Source organism: Pteropus medius, unplaced genomic scaffold (genome assembly GCF_902729225.1).
Source record: "Pteropus medius unplaced genomic scaffold, Ma_sr-lr_union100, whole genome shotgun sequence".
Classification (NCBI taxonomy): domain Eukaryota; kingdom Metazoa; phylum Chordata; class Mammalia; order Chiroptera; family Pteropodidae; genus Pteropus; species Pteropus medius.
Window position 1 is genome coordinate 17,673,689 of NW_024349519.1, and position 14,744 is coordinate 17,688,432.

Genomic DNA, 14,744 nt, shown 5'->3' on the forward strand with positions numbered 1-14,744 from the left:
GACTCCCCTGGGCAAAATTAGCAGTTCTCTCTCTGTATTCTCACAGTGCCTTTTCTCTCTTCTAATTTGTATTAATCTCATCATTTCATAATTCCAAACCAAGCAAATGTTTCATGTTCTTTTATGGTCCAGCACAAATGCAACTCTCTGTATCTCTTTTTGACATTCTCTAACCTCACAGGAGAAGGAAACAATTTCTTTCCCTGTTTCCTTGACATTCATGACAGATCTAAGTTCCTCAATGGCAGGAATATATTTTATTCTTCTTTGTATTCTCTATGCCCAGCTCAGTGAGTTGTCAATAGGTTTCTGTAAAACCTCACTGTTGACATGGGCTTTTACCTACATTATTTTATTTGATCCTCACAATGACAAATAAAAGAGCAGCTATTATCCTCAAGAGACAGGAAACCAAAGCTCAGAGTAGTTAATCAATTTAGTCCAATTTCTGGTATAACCAGAACCAGGTCTTAAAAGACTTTAAATCTAATTAACTTACTACCATTTATTCATTCATTCATTCATTATCTGGATTCCAGAGTTTCAAAAGCAAATAAAACAGAACCTTACCCTAAAGGGACTCACCTAATGGTGAAGATTTAAAAAAAAAAAAAGCACATAATAAAATACAGTTTGATACATGCTTTCATAGAAAAAGCTTAAGATTGTGTCAGATATATATATATATATATATATACACACGTATATATATATACGTATATATATACGTGTGTATATATATATATATATATGGATTAGATGGTGGTGGAGAAGGGCCTGAAAACATTTTTTATGGGATAAATCCTAAACTGGATCTTAGACGATGAGTAGCAGTTAATCAAATGTATAAGTGGGGGAAAGACATTTCTAGACATGAAAAAAACATTCAAGCTATGAAATTGTGAGAGGATATGGCCTTTCCAGGGAGCTAAAAACACATTAGAATGGTAGCTATACAGTGTATGAGGAATGGGTGGCAGGGAGTTGACACACTTCTTGGAAGAGGTCGTGTATAGAAAACAGTGTCAAAGCAGTTTTACTCGACTCTTATGTAGCTTCCCTGTTCTCCATGAAGGGTAATGACATTTTTTAAAGCAAAGCTACTTTGATCATCATCAAGATTTAAAAATAAAAATAAGTATGATAGCGTGAAAGATCATTCACACTTGCTACTTTGAATGACTTAAACTTCTCGGATCCACCCAGAATGCATCAGGCAATGCATGAACTCAAAAAGGATGCTTTCCCAGATTTCTACTCCCACCTCCACTGACTACATAAAATATGATGAGCTGTGAAAGGAACTAGATAGCCTTTCTTAGAGCTTCCCATTCTTCTTAGAGCTTTCTTGTTAAAGACACAAATTCAATTAGGAAAGACATTTGATAGTTTTAGAAATTATTTCTTAGCATTATGTGGTAAGCAGAATAATGGCCCCTCAAAGATGGCTATGTCCTAATCTCCAGAACCTGTGAATGTGTTACCTTACATGCCAAAAGAGATTCTGAAGATATGATAAAATTAAAGATCTTAAAATGGGGAGAATTATCTTAGATTATCTGAGTGGGCCCAGTGTAATCACAATAGTCCTCAGAGCTGAAAGAGGGAAGCAGGAAAGTCATTTAGAGGAGATGTGGCAAAGGAAGCAGGGAAGAGCAATGAATTTGCTGACTTTAAAGATAGAAGGGGGCCATGAACTAAGAAATGCGGGCACCCTAAAGAAACTAGAAAAGTCAAGAAAAATGATTCTCCCCTAAAACCTCCAAAAGGAATGATGCCTTGCCAACACCTTGATTTTTAGTTCAGTGAGACCCATTTTGGACTTCTGATCTACAAAATTACAAGATAATAAATTTTTGTTGTTTTAAGCCACTATGTTTGTGGTCATTTGTTGCAGTGGCAATGGAAAACTAAAACATACTTGCTCTCAGGTTTCAAAAAGGCCCTTTGTTTTTCAATAGTTGTCTTATTCATTATTATGCCTTCAGTTTCTAGCACAATGCCAGGAATAAAATAGACACATACTAAAAGTATTTGGATTTAATTAATTGATTAAATAATTTATTCATTCATTTTTAGGAGCTTATATTTCACCTGAAATGTAGGAGATTAGATGTTTATGAAGTCTGCCAAATAGTTCTGGTAACATTTTCAATTTTGTTCTACGAGTCTCCCACATGAAATGTAATGTATTTTTAGAACAAAAGACTGAATATTTGAATGAATTCTTAAGAAGCACAAATTGAATGAAATATGAATACATACAGAAAAAGTGCACAAATCTTGAATGAACACTCAATAAATTTGCACAAAGTGAACATACCTATGTAACCACTCTCCAGATTAAGAAATAGCATATTACCACCCTGAAGTGCCCATCTTGCTCCATCCAATTACCGGTTCTCTAAAAGTAACTAAATCTCAACTTCTAGTACCTTAAATTAGTTTTGACTGTTTTCCAAACATGTATAACTAGAAACATAGTGTGTACTATTACGTGTGTGGATTATTTCAATTAACAATATTCAAATGTCATTTTCTGATCTATTTCTCTTCTCACTTCTGACACCAAATGTATGGGCTCCCTCCCACTCCATGCACACACAAGAGCCAATTTTCCAATATTCTGAACATCAATTATGACATTAAATTCAATTATGATACTACCTGCAATTAGTGCAGACCCCACAGATTAAGGTCTCAGTCCCACAAGACTGCCTCCACTTCAGAATTCAATCACAAGTTCTCAGCTTCCTGCACTGCTGACAGATCAGCTATAAATTGGGGGTTCTCACAATCCATTCTTGGGTTTGATAATTTGCTGGAATAGCTCACAGAACTCAGGAAAATAGTCTACTTACTATAACCAGTCTATTATAAAGGATACACTCAGGAATAGCCAAATGTAAGCGCTGCATAGGACGAATGGTGCAGAGCCTCTGTGGCATTTCTGGGCACGTCACTCTCCTAGTATCTCTGTATGTTCACCAACCTGGAAGCTCTTTTAACCCCATTGTTTAGAGGTTTTTATGAAGTTTTCATGATGTAGACATGTTAGTGTGGACTCCTATAACAGAACACTATAGACTGGCTTATAAAAAATAGAAATTTATTCCTCTCAGTTGTAGCTGGACAGTCCAAAATCAAGGTGCTTGCAGATGTAGTATCTGGTGAGAGTCTGCTTCCTAATTCATAGATGGCTCTCTTGCTGTCTCCTCGTATGACAGAAGAGCAAGGGAACTCTGTGGGGTCCATTTCATAAGGGTACTAATGCTATTCTTGAGGGTTTTACCCACCTAATACCACCCAAAGGCCCCACCACCTAATACCATCACACTGAGGATTAGGATTTTAATACACGAATTTTGTGGTGACATAAATATTCAATCCATAGCACTAAGCATGATTACGTAAATCACTGGCCATGGGTGATTAATTCAATTGCCAGCTCCTCCCTCCTTCCTAGATGTCAGATGGTGGGGCTGAAAGTTCCAATTCTCTAATCATGGTTAGTTCCTCTGGCAACCAGCCCCCATCCTGAAGCTATCTAGCAACCCTACAAGGATCACCTCATTAGCATAAACCCAGGTTTGGTCGAAAGGGTCTTATTATGACAAACAAAAGACACTCTTCTCTCCTCTATCACTTGTGAAATTTCAAGGGTTTTAGAAACTCTGTGCCAGAAACTGGGACAAAGACCAAGTATGTCTTTCTTATTAGCTTCAATATCACACATTTACATTGCGTGTAGAAGGCTATACATTCTTATTGCTCTATAGTACTCTATTTTATGAATGTATTACAATTTATCTATTATATTTAAAGAAACATATGGCTTATGTCTGATACTCAGAAAAATGCCATATGAGTATTTTTTACATGACTTTTGGTAATCTTATCTACATATTTTTAAAGTCTTATATCTATGAGTAGAACTGCTGAGTCATGGGGTGTTCCTATGTTCGAATTTTGTAGATGCAGTCATGCACTGCATAATGACACCTTGGTCAATGACAGACTACATATACGACAGTGGTCTCATAAGATTATAATGGAGCTGAAAAATTCCTGTTATTAGTAACTCTGTAGCCATCATAATGTTGTAATGCAATATATTATGATGTAGTAATGTCCTATGCCTTCACATTCACTCACCACTCACTCACTGACTCACCTGGAGAAACTTCCAGTCCTATAAGCTCCATTCATGGTAAATGCCCTGTGCACATGCATCATTCTTTTTTATCTTTTATATAATAATCTTACTGTACTTTTTTCTATGTTTAGATACACAAATACTTATCATTGTGTTATGGTTGCCTACAGAATTCAGTACTGTAGTATACTATACGGGTTTGTAGACTAGGAACAATAGGCTATATTATATAGCCTAGGTGTGTATTAGGCTATATACCATCTAGGTTTACCTAAGTACACTCTATGATGTTCACACAATGACAAAATCACCTAACGTTGCATTTCTGGGAACATATTCCCATCTTTAAGTGATACATGACTGTACTACCAGTTTTCCAAAGAGTTTGTACCAATTTAGAATATCGATAGTGGTAAAAGAGACTTCCAATTACTGCATATTTATACCGACATTTAGTGTTTACTTTTTAAAAATGTTTTAGCTATCTTATAGTTATGTATGTAATTTATTGTGCTATGAATTCTTATTATTCTGATATAATTAGACTGAGAGCCTTCTTATATTTATAGGTCTCTTTTATGATATTCCTTGATCATTTTTCTATTGAATTACCTGCTTTTTTCTTAATGATATGCAAGGTTTTTTTTTGTTACATATTCTGGATGTTATGGATATGAATTCTTCATTTTTCATTTGTCTTACAAATATTGTCAGACTTTCTGTGACTTTTCCTTTTACTAATGAGTGGCCTTTGATGAACACAGAAGCAGTCCAATTTATTGTTTTATTTTTTCACATTTTATTTTTTAATTTTTATTTTTCAATTAGAGTTGACATTCAATATTTTTTATTTTTTTAATTTTAATTTTTCAATGATTTATTTTATATTTGTGGCTTCCTGTCCTATTTAAGAAATACTGAATACCTCGAATCAATGAAAATTTTCTTCATTTTCATTCTAAAAACTATTATTTCACTCTCTACTTTTAAATTTAGATCAAATATCTATTTGATCCAAGACCACTCATTAAAAAAATTATTCCCCTTACCTGCTGCACCAAATGTCATTTTATGATAAAATAAGAGATTGTATAGCTATATTGCTAATAGTTTTCTTTACTGTTCTCTTTGTGTATTTGTATATTTTTTTGAATGAATACTACATTATCTTAATTATCACAGTTTTTAGATAAGTCTCAATATATGGTTGTATAAGTATTCCAGCTTCATTCTTTGTCCTCAGGGCATTTTGGCACTACTTGGTCTTCAATTTCACATGTTAGAGATTTTCATCATATTCCATATTTATATCAAGTTTTTTTTCTGTTTTTCAACTTTTTGTTCTCTGTGTTTAGCCAAATACATTTTTCTAACTTGTTCTTTAGTTCACTAGACCTCTTTTCTGTTGTGTTAAATCTTAGATTAATCCATTCAGTTCTAAATATAATTTTTAAGATCTAGAATCTTAATTTGACTCTTTTAAGAAATAAACTCCAACTTCTTTAGTAAAATTATCTATCTTTCCACTTATTTTCTTGTGTACGCTATTCACAATTACTTTAAAGTCCAGTTCTGATAATTCCAAAAGTTGGGTCAATCATAGTGCTGTTTCCATTGTTTGTTTTTCTCTTTGTCCTATTTCTAAATGTGCTTTTAAAACAAACAAACAAACAAACAAAAAACCCTGGATATTTTATATGAAAATTAGAGAGGCTCGTGATGATGTTACTTTTGGCCAGACAAAATTCATTCTATTATATTTGGTAGCCAGAGAGATTGGGAGCAGGGTACCTTCATTCAATTCAGGACTGACCTAACCCAAAGTTAGCTTGCAATTTTTAACAAAGCTGTGTCTGCCTCACAGGTTCCTACTGTGAGTTTTGACCTTGGCATGTCCTAAACAATTTGTTTCTCTACATGACACTGAAAGACAACTGAAAATTCTTTTCTGTTTTGGAAAAAAACTACCAACTGTCAGGCTAACTTCTCTACACATCCTTTCTTAATAAAATCTTTCAATTTCTGACTTCTTTGGCATTCTAGAACTCCATTTTTCTCCTCTAGCCCTGAGAAATTGCCAAAAACTCTGATGGCTACCCTCCATTTTAATGGTGGCCCTCTGTTACAACCCTTGACATTTTACCATGCCAATAGTTAGAAAATACCCCAAAAAGAAGACATTTGCTGTTTGCAGCCTTATCTCTTCATCTCTTTGTGCTTTGTAGTTTCTTTCTCTCTGGGGGTGTATGTATATATATACCATATTATATCTTGTTTTTTGAGTTGCTTTTGGCAGGAACATTGCTACGAAGTAACTCTACCATAGCTGAACATGGAAGTCATTATCTGAATGATATTTATTATCAATAAATGGAGTAAAAAATAATTTAGTTAAAATTACATTCTTACAAGAAATCATTGGAAAGAGTTTACACGTTACTTTTTAATACTGTCAGATATCTGCAGAGTTGTAAAAAGAGGTAGCAGGTAGCAGTTACTAGAATATAGGAAGTATTCTCCCAATCATGAGAAAGAACATAAATATAATTCCTTAAAATATAGAACCATTAAGCTTTAATTTTGATCCTTTTTAAAATTTAAGTATTGATCATAAATTGTTTTCTGGTTCTTATAAAAGACAATGTCTAGTATCCAGCAGGCTATGACACAGAAAACTCATTTGCTTTTTAACAGCCTAACCACACAGGTAGAAAATAGAAGTTCTGTGGTAATACTATAGCCTGAGGTATCTAAATTAAATCAAAACAGTCAAAATAGACTATCATAGTATCTTTTTGGACATGTTTTATATATTTAAGTACAGAATAATTTGTGCTGATTGAATTCTAGCCAGAGTGTTGATTAACAGAGCTGGATATTAACTTACAGCATAGTCATAAGTTACTTGTTGTAAGTACATTACTTTACTCAATCCTGTTCAACAAGTTTATCAGTCACTTTAATACAGCTCAGAAGGCATGCTTATTCCATCTTTTAATGATAAAAAGCTGAGAAATCTGGTTAATTCATCTTGAGTAAATCAAAATTCTAATAATGTTCTAAAGACCAAGTATTTAATAAAGATAAACATAAATAAAAATGTAGACATGCATTTTAAAAAATAATTCAAGCTGTATAAAATGAATATTTTTGTAAGAATGGGTATTACATTTTTAAACAAACAAACAAAAAAGCCAAAGTAATTTGGAACACGCTAGAAAAATTGTAACGTATAGTCCAGGATGATGAGAGTTATTATGGCATATTTGCCTGTCCTCATCTGTCCTAAAGTTGAATGTAAGATTTTAATAGGAATGCCAGCAGAGTATAATATATCTAGGGAAGGTTGACTAAGATGGCAGTCAAGATTTATTGAAAAATTTGGGACTTTTTTACTCAGAGCTGATTTGGAATTATAAATCCTATTCTCTCACCTGACAGTTCTTCTATATGAAAATTGAGGAGAGAATTTCAAAGAACTGTTATGAGGGAGAAAGAGACTTATAATGAGACAATTTTGACAGGAAAATGAGCGTAAAGTAAGATATTTTGACTTGCTGTAAGGTACAGCTTTTTACTAATTATAAATGTTGAAAAATTAAATGGGCTATCTTGTGATGGTAAGCATTTGTTCATTCATGTTTAATTCATTTACTCATTCAATAGCTAGTAAATGCCTATTCTATGTCAAGAATTGTGTGATGTATTAAAAAGACAAAGAAAAATTAGAAATAATACCTGCTCTCAAGAAGCTCATAACTTAGTAGAAATGGGGTGAGAGTGGTAGAGAGAATGATAGAATAATAATTATAATAGAATATAACATGTGCCACAGCAGTTATCTTCAAGACAGTGGAATGGATAGAATTACCAATCCTGTTCCAAGACTAAGGGAATATCTAGGAAAACTTCATTACAATAAAAAATATTAGCTAAGAAAAGTTGGCCTTTTCTATGTGTAAAGTTCTGTGCTAAGTGCTCTGCACACGTTACCTGGTCTAATCCTTAAGACCATTGATATTTTATTATTTTTATCATTTTACAGATAGGAAACAGACATTCAGTAAGACTATGTAAGTATTACAGAGTTAGTTACCCAAATATTAAGTGGTAGGGCAAAGTTATATGCCCAGGAAACTTCATTCCATTATAATTAAGACTATATGCTTAATCGATGTTTTCTCAACTCTTTGTTACAGCCAATTTGTGAGTTATGAAATTAATTTAGTGTCCCTATCATTATTTAAAAGCATTAATAGAAAATATCTGAGTGTGTTATATATAGTAAGAATAAATGTTTTCTCATGAAAAATTTGCTTTAGCTATGTAAGTATGTATATGGGTGGTCACATGTGTGCACATAGATGCTAGGTCACAATATAAAATGTATTTCTTATAGTTGTGCATTAGTTATCTATTGATGCATAACAAATGACCCCAAAACTTACTGGGTTAATATAGCAACATATATTATCTCACAGTTTCTGTGAGTCAGAAATCTGGGCATGGCTTACTTTGGCCCTCTGATTTTTGGATCTGTCACAAGGTTACAATTATCTCAAGGCTTGACTTGAAATATTAACTTTCTAGCTCACTCACTTGGTTGTTGGCAGGATTCAGTTTCTTCTAGACTGTTGGACCAAGGTCTCAGTTCCTCACACATTGTTGGCTGGAGGATTCCTTCAGCTTCTTGCCACATAGGACTCCCCACAGAGCATCTCATGACGTGGCATCTTGCTTTGGAGAGCAAGTGAGAAAGCAAGAGGGCAAGGGAGAGTGTCAGCACAAGAGAGGGCTGGGCAAGATAGAAGTCATAGTCTTTCGTAACCTAATCACAGAGGTGATATCCTACTACTTTTGCATATTCTATTCATTAGAAGCCAGTTACTAGGTCCAGCCCACACTCAGGGGAGAGGATTCCATACAGGTATGAATTGCAGGAGGTGAGTATCACTGGGAGTCATGTCATAAGCTGCCTAACATGAGCAGACTGTAGTTATCAAATGTTACATTTCTTCCCTTAAACTTGCATAACCAGGAAGCTACATAACCTAGGAAGCTACAGAAAGGTGTTCCTTCACTTGTAGAAGGTTGGCATAGAGAAGCTTCACTACCCTCTCCTAAAACTCATAAAGTCTGGGTCTTTTCCCCACTACTTTGATAATGATAATTGACATTTCTAACATCTAATATTAGTATATACAACATGTCAGGCATAGTTTTAAATATCTTACGAATATTTCAGCTCATTTAATCTTCAAAAAACCCAATGAGTTAGGTAGTATTGTTACCTTCATCTTTCAGATGAAGAAACTGATGCAGAGTTACTGAGTGGCAGAATTGGGACTTGAAATTAAGTGACATGATTCTAGAGAAAAGGCACAATGTATAAGGCCTCCCACTGAATCTCCTAAAATCTAAACCCAATGCTTTTTCTCCATCTCATTGCCTTTTACCTTTCTGCAGTATTTGTTCTATCGACACCCGAAATTTCTTGGCATTTTCATTTCCCTTGGCTTTCAGAACACAACAATATCATGACAATAGATTGCACAGTTCCCTCCACTGATATCAGATCATGGTATGTATGCAGTTTATCCCCTCTATTAGATCATAAGCTATTAACAGATATAGATCAATTAAAATTATCTGTGGAGTTGATAGAGTGAGTGCATAATAATAATTGGTTGACTAACTTTAGAAACATTCAGTTTATACTGGACATAGGAATTAGGCTCTCACTGTGTAGATTCATAGGTATTCTATGTCAGGCACTGTTCTAAGTGCTTGGTAAACAGCAGAGAACAAAATGGACAAAAATGCTTAGTTCTCCTGGAGCTTATATTCTACTCACATGAGTTTAAAAAGAATGAATACCAAAAAAATGTATTCAGATTAGCTTGCCTAAATATACTTCCAAACACTGGGAAGTCATAAATATATAAATCACCAAAGATATGGTTGCTGGAGTAAATCAAAACAGAACAGAATTTTGTTGTTTTTATTTACATTTAAAATCATGATTTTTTCCCCCCAGTAATATTTTGTGCCTCTATTGAATGTTTAAAAATGTTCTAGACGTTAATGTAACAGACACCAAAAGAAAATTGATAGGGTTCTCATTTTCACCTTTGGCTGAAATGCTTGCATTGCCTACCTTTACAAGAAATAAAAGAGCTTAATGGAATAATTTTCTTTCCAGAAGAATTCAGAGCTTGTTTTCCTATTCAGCCTCTCACTTTCTCAGGTTTCCTGACTTCCCCTAACACTATTTTCATATGCAATACTTAGCTTCTGGACAATCCATGTTTTCCTCAGTCATCCCTCCCTTCCCCCACTCACTCTTTAAATTTTTTATTTCACTAATGCTGAAGGATACCCTCTTACCTCACTCAGCTGCTCTCAGTTTCCACCACCACAGCACATTCTGGAATTATCTCATTATAATAGTCCAGAAATATGTCATAAATTAGGATTCTATTGTGGTTTCATAATTAGTTGCAACCATAGAAAGAATTTCACACCAGATGAGGAAAAGCATTTTGATCCTGTCAGGGGGCCTACTTTTTTTTTCATTTGCAAAATTTCCCAGTTGTTTGGGGTTTTTTTGTTTGTTTGTTTGTTTTTTGTCTGTCTGAAAGGTGATTACTAAATCCTACAGGGTCTAGTCTACACAGTTATTTGGGACCACCATAAGGCTGCAATTACCTTTTAATGATTTCTTATCATAATCCATGCCAAGTAACATTTCGGAGGCATCAGAAGTACCAAAGTTATCCAAGTCCTTGATAAATTAGAAAAGAATCTTTGTTACCACCTACAAGCTACTCTGTGAGTGTGTCTTTGAGGAAGCCTACAAGTTTTTCAAGTAACATATTCTCCCAAAGATCACGTCCTATTTTGGATGACAAATGCTTCCTTTGGCACCAGGGAGGAAAGAGTGGAGACAGTCATTGTTGATTTTTTTTTCCCCACCAATTCAAACAATTGAATTATTAATGGGAATAGGGGAACGTTTTAATGAAAGCTGTGCTCATTATAGAGCAATGAACAAAATGCTTATATTGTATGTATGTGGAAGACAAACAAATTATGAGATTTGCTTTTAAAGGTTGATTTCCAAAAAACTTCTGCAGTACTTGAAATATTTAAAAAGTTGATATTAGAATTATTTTTTTAGACATATATGCTCTCTTTTCATGTTTACATTCAACGATTTTGCCATATGTGGGTATTTCCCTGTTACAGGAGATCTATATTTAGGATAATTTAAATCTTAAATACTTTCTACGTTGAGGTATTAAAGTATTTAATTAAAGTATTAAATTCATACTTTAGTGATGTTTTTCAGTTGTCAAATATGTTTTAGGTACTCCAAGTTCATTTGATTTCAGTCGATACTATAAATTATAAACTTACATCTGGATAGATATAAAACCAGTTACCAATGAGTATATATTTTTATAAACTGACTATTTTGTTCCTGAGAATAAGAAAACTTTATTTTATTAGCACGGATAAAGTTAATGAGAAACCACGGTCTAGTTGGTATATTTACTTTTCCTAACTTCTAAAATCTCTTTACTTACAATTTAGACAAGTTAACTCCACTGAAAAAACTGACCTAGAGATATTATGTGACTTCACATGTAGCATTAAAAGAAGGACACAAAAGATTTTGATGGAGTGTTATAAAACTATTTTCTCATTTATTTTGCTCAAACTACTATACCCTTTTGAAAAATGTAAAATAAAATGAATTTCATGATTTTATATAAATGTATACTCTTTGGCAATCTACATTAGACCTTTATTTCAAGCATATTTTAGAGAATCTGAAAATACATGTGGTCCATGGTTCTTTGACTACAGCAAGTAAATCTGACTTCTCCCTTTAGTGTTCCAATGTCATTAGTTTTCTTTGTATTCACTGCTGTTCCTTCAGGCTCCTTCTTTGAAAGTCTTTCCACCACCTTTAAAAAAAAAAAAAAAAAAAAACCTAAACGAAATGTAGGCAATATCAATATCTTCCAGAAGAATATGGTCAGTAAGTTTCCAGATTTCTATGATTACAAGAATATTCCCACCTTTTTCTTAGGGTTCCACTGTTAGAGGTATCCACACAACACGGAATTAAGAGAAACCAGGGAAGACAAAGAAAATATCTTGGCTGGCTTCAGAAAAATGTTCCTTGAATTCATTTTTCCTTTCTCTTACTATGGTCTGGAAAACATGATTATTGTTTCATTGTAAGTTTCAGATTGGAATTGTCGCTTCCCCTTATATTAAATTAAAAATCTTTGTATATATCAAGAAAATTGAAAAGAGGCTAATAAAACAAGAGGATGAAACAAGAGGCTAAGGAAGGTGTCACAGCTCAAAACTAACTCAAAATGGGCTAACCAGCTACCTCAGCAGTTGTCTTGCAGCAGTACCTGATGGTGTCATGACTACGTAAAATCTGGGCTGAGGTTTTAATAGTTAAATAGATTTGATCAGGATTTGTAAGGACTGACTCATAATAACCAAACCCTAAAGAGATTGATTTATATACAAAAATCCAATTAGCATAGGAATATTGAAAGGGCTGCCCACCTCCCTTTACTTGTCAAAATGAAGTTCTTCTATTTCTTTCTACGAAATTAATATATAAACATTGTTGTTTTAAGGTGAATTGTGCCCCTCCCCTAAATTCATATGTTAAAGTCTCAACCCCAGTACCTCATAATGTGACTTGGAGATAGGGTCTTTGACAGGTAAAGTTAAAATAAGGTCATTCCAGTGGGCCGTATTCCGATATGAGATGTCTTTATGAGAAGAAGAAATTTGGACACAGAGGTAAGAACACATGAAGACAATAAGAAGACAGCTATCTACAAGTCAAAGAGAGAAGACTCAGAAGAAATCAACTCTGCTAATATCTTGATATCAGACTTCTGACCTCCAGAAAAGAAATGTCTGTTGTTTAAGCCACCCAGTTTGTGATGTTTTGTTATAGTATCACCAGCAAATTAATGCAATTGTGAAAAAAATTTAGAAACCTAAAAGAAGAAATAGACAAAGATAATAAAGTATATATATAATTCTGGAAAAAAAATGCAGTTACAATAGTGAAGTATGCCCTTTTATATATTTTGTGGTGCATATATATAGCCGTTTTAAAAACAAAAATGTAATTTTACTAGATTAATTTATAACTTGCTTTCCCATGATTTTTATGTCTGTAGAATGCCTTTAATAGCTGGATAATATTTCATAATATGACTTTATCTTTTATTATTTAGCCAAGCCTTCGGTATTGAATGTTTAGATTGTTTTTAATATTTTTACTCTTATATAAATAGTCTTTGGTTGAAAGCCCAGTTCTACAACTTTATGATTATGTGGATTTAGATTATTTAATTGGTAATAAACTTGGGGGAAAAAAATAAGTTCATAAAAAAGACGATGGACTATCGGTTCTGAAATATATGGACAAAATTACACACAAAATCACATAATTGACTCTAGTATTTTTCTCTTAGAATTATTTTCTTTTTTGGCTGATTAAAATCTTTAGCACTGTATCATGCATCTGGGTCATGTTGATAATATTCTTTGCCAAAGCCTGATTGCTTGCACATTATTTCAGGATTTATATCCTACTTTGTATTTCAGAGTCCTTGTCACTCAAAAATTTTAAACAGGCAGTTGATAAATTATTAATTCCATTTTGCAGTGTAGGCTTCATCTAAATGTTTTCCTTGGATACAGCATTCTAATAATATATGAGCACTACTACAACTTAACCTTTAAATTTGGACTAGGATCACAGGCATTTACTTTGATATAAATTAAATATGTTCAAGTTGTTTTTTACATTAGCAGAAAGAAGATTGGCAAAAAAGGAGGGAATCAGAAATGAAGAAAAGTTACAAGTATTTAAAATACTAATTGATGTGCTTGTATTCAAATTGTCATCACATTCTTAAGTACCTTAAGCTCGGCTATTATAAAATTTAATTTTTTTCATTTTATCTTACTTCACATTTGGAGATTACTTGAAATCAGGTGGCATTTTGTCTCATTCTCCTAGAGCAAAATTATGCTTTAGTTACCATTTTAGTAATTAGAAAAAAAGGGAAAAAATTTAGCAGTATATTTTATGGTCTATATAAAAGACATGAATAATGTATTTCTATACATTTTCTTTTTTGAGGCTAAAATAAGCTTTTCAAATTAAAATAAGCAACACAAAATTCAAATTGTAATACTTTAAAACAAGGTAACTTGAATGCTCTTATGAAGTTCACTCAGTACAAGCAAAATTGATATAAACACTATTCCAGGGCTACTCTACTTACAGGAGAAGAGTTAGGAAGTGTTTATATGACTTAAAGATTTAAACTGAAAATTGCAAATATAAATGTAATGTACTCTATCTATTTTCTTGTTTAATAAGACTAAACCTTTTGGTTTTACTTGAAAGAGATTAAAAAAAAAAGTAGTACAGGCAGTCCCCAACAAACATGGTTCAATTTATGATTTTTCAGCTTTACTTTTTCAGCAATACTCACTAGAAACTGTACTTTGAATTTTGAATTTTGAT

General features: G+C 33.2%; 1 protein-coding gene across 2 annotated transcripts in view; it reads right to left on the bottom strand.

Moving 5' to 3' along the window:
• LOC120618386 (uncharacterized) overlaps window positions 1-14,744 on the bottom strand; it is a 192,344-nt gene that overhangs the window by 46,676 nt on the left and 130,924 nt on the right. For both annotated transcript variants that reach the window (XM_039882561.1, XM_039882562.1), the window contains one exon: window positions 8,756-8,893. In XM_039882561.1, the coding sequence (XP_039738495.1) occupies window positions 8,756-8,893 (138 nt within the window). The remainder of the gene's footprint in view (window positions 1-8,755; window positions 8,894-14,744) is intronic.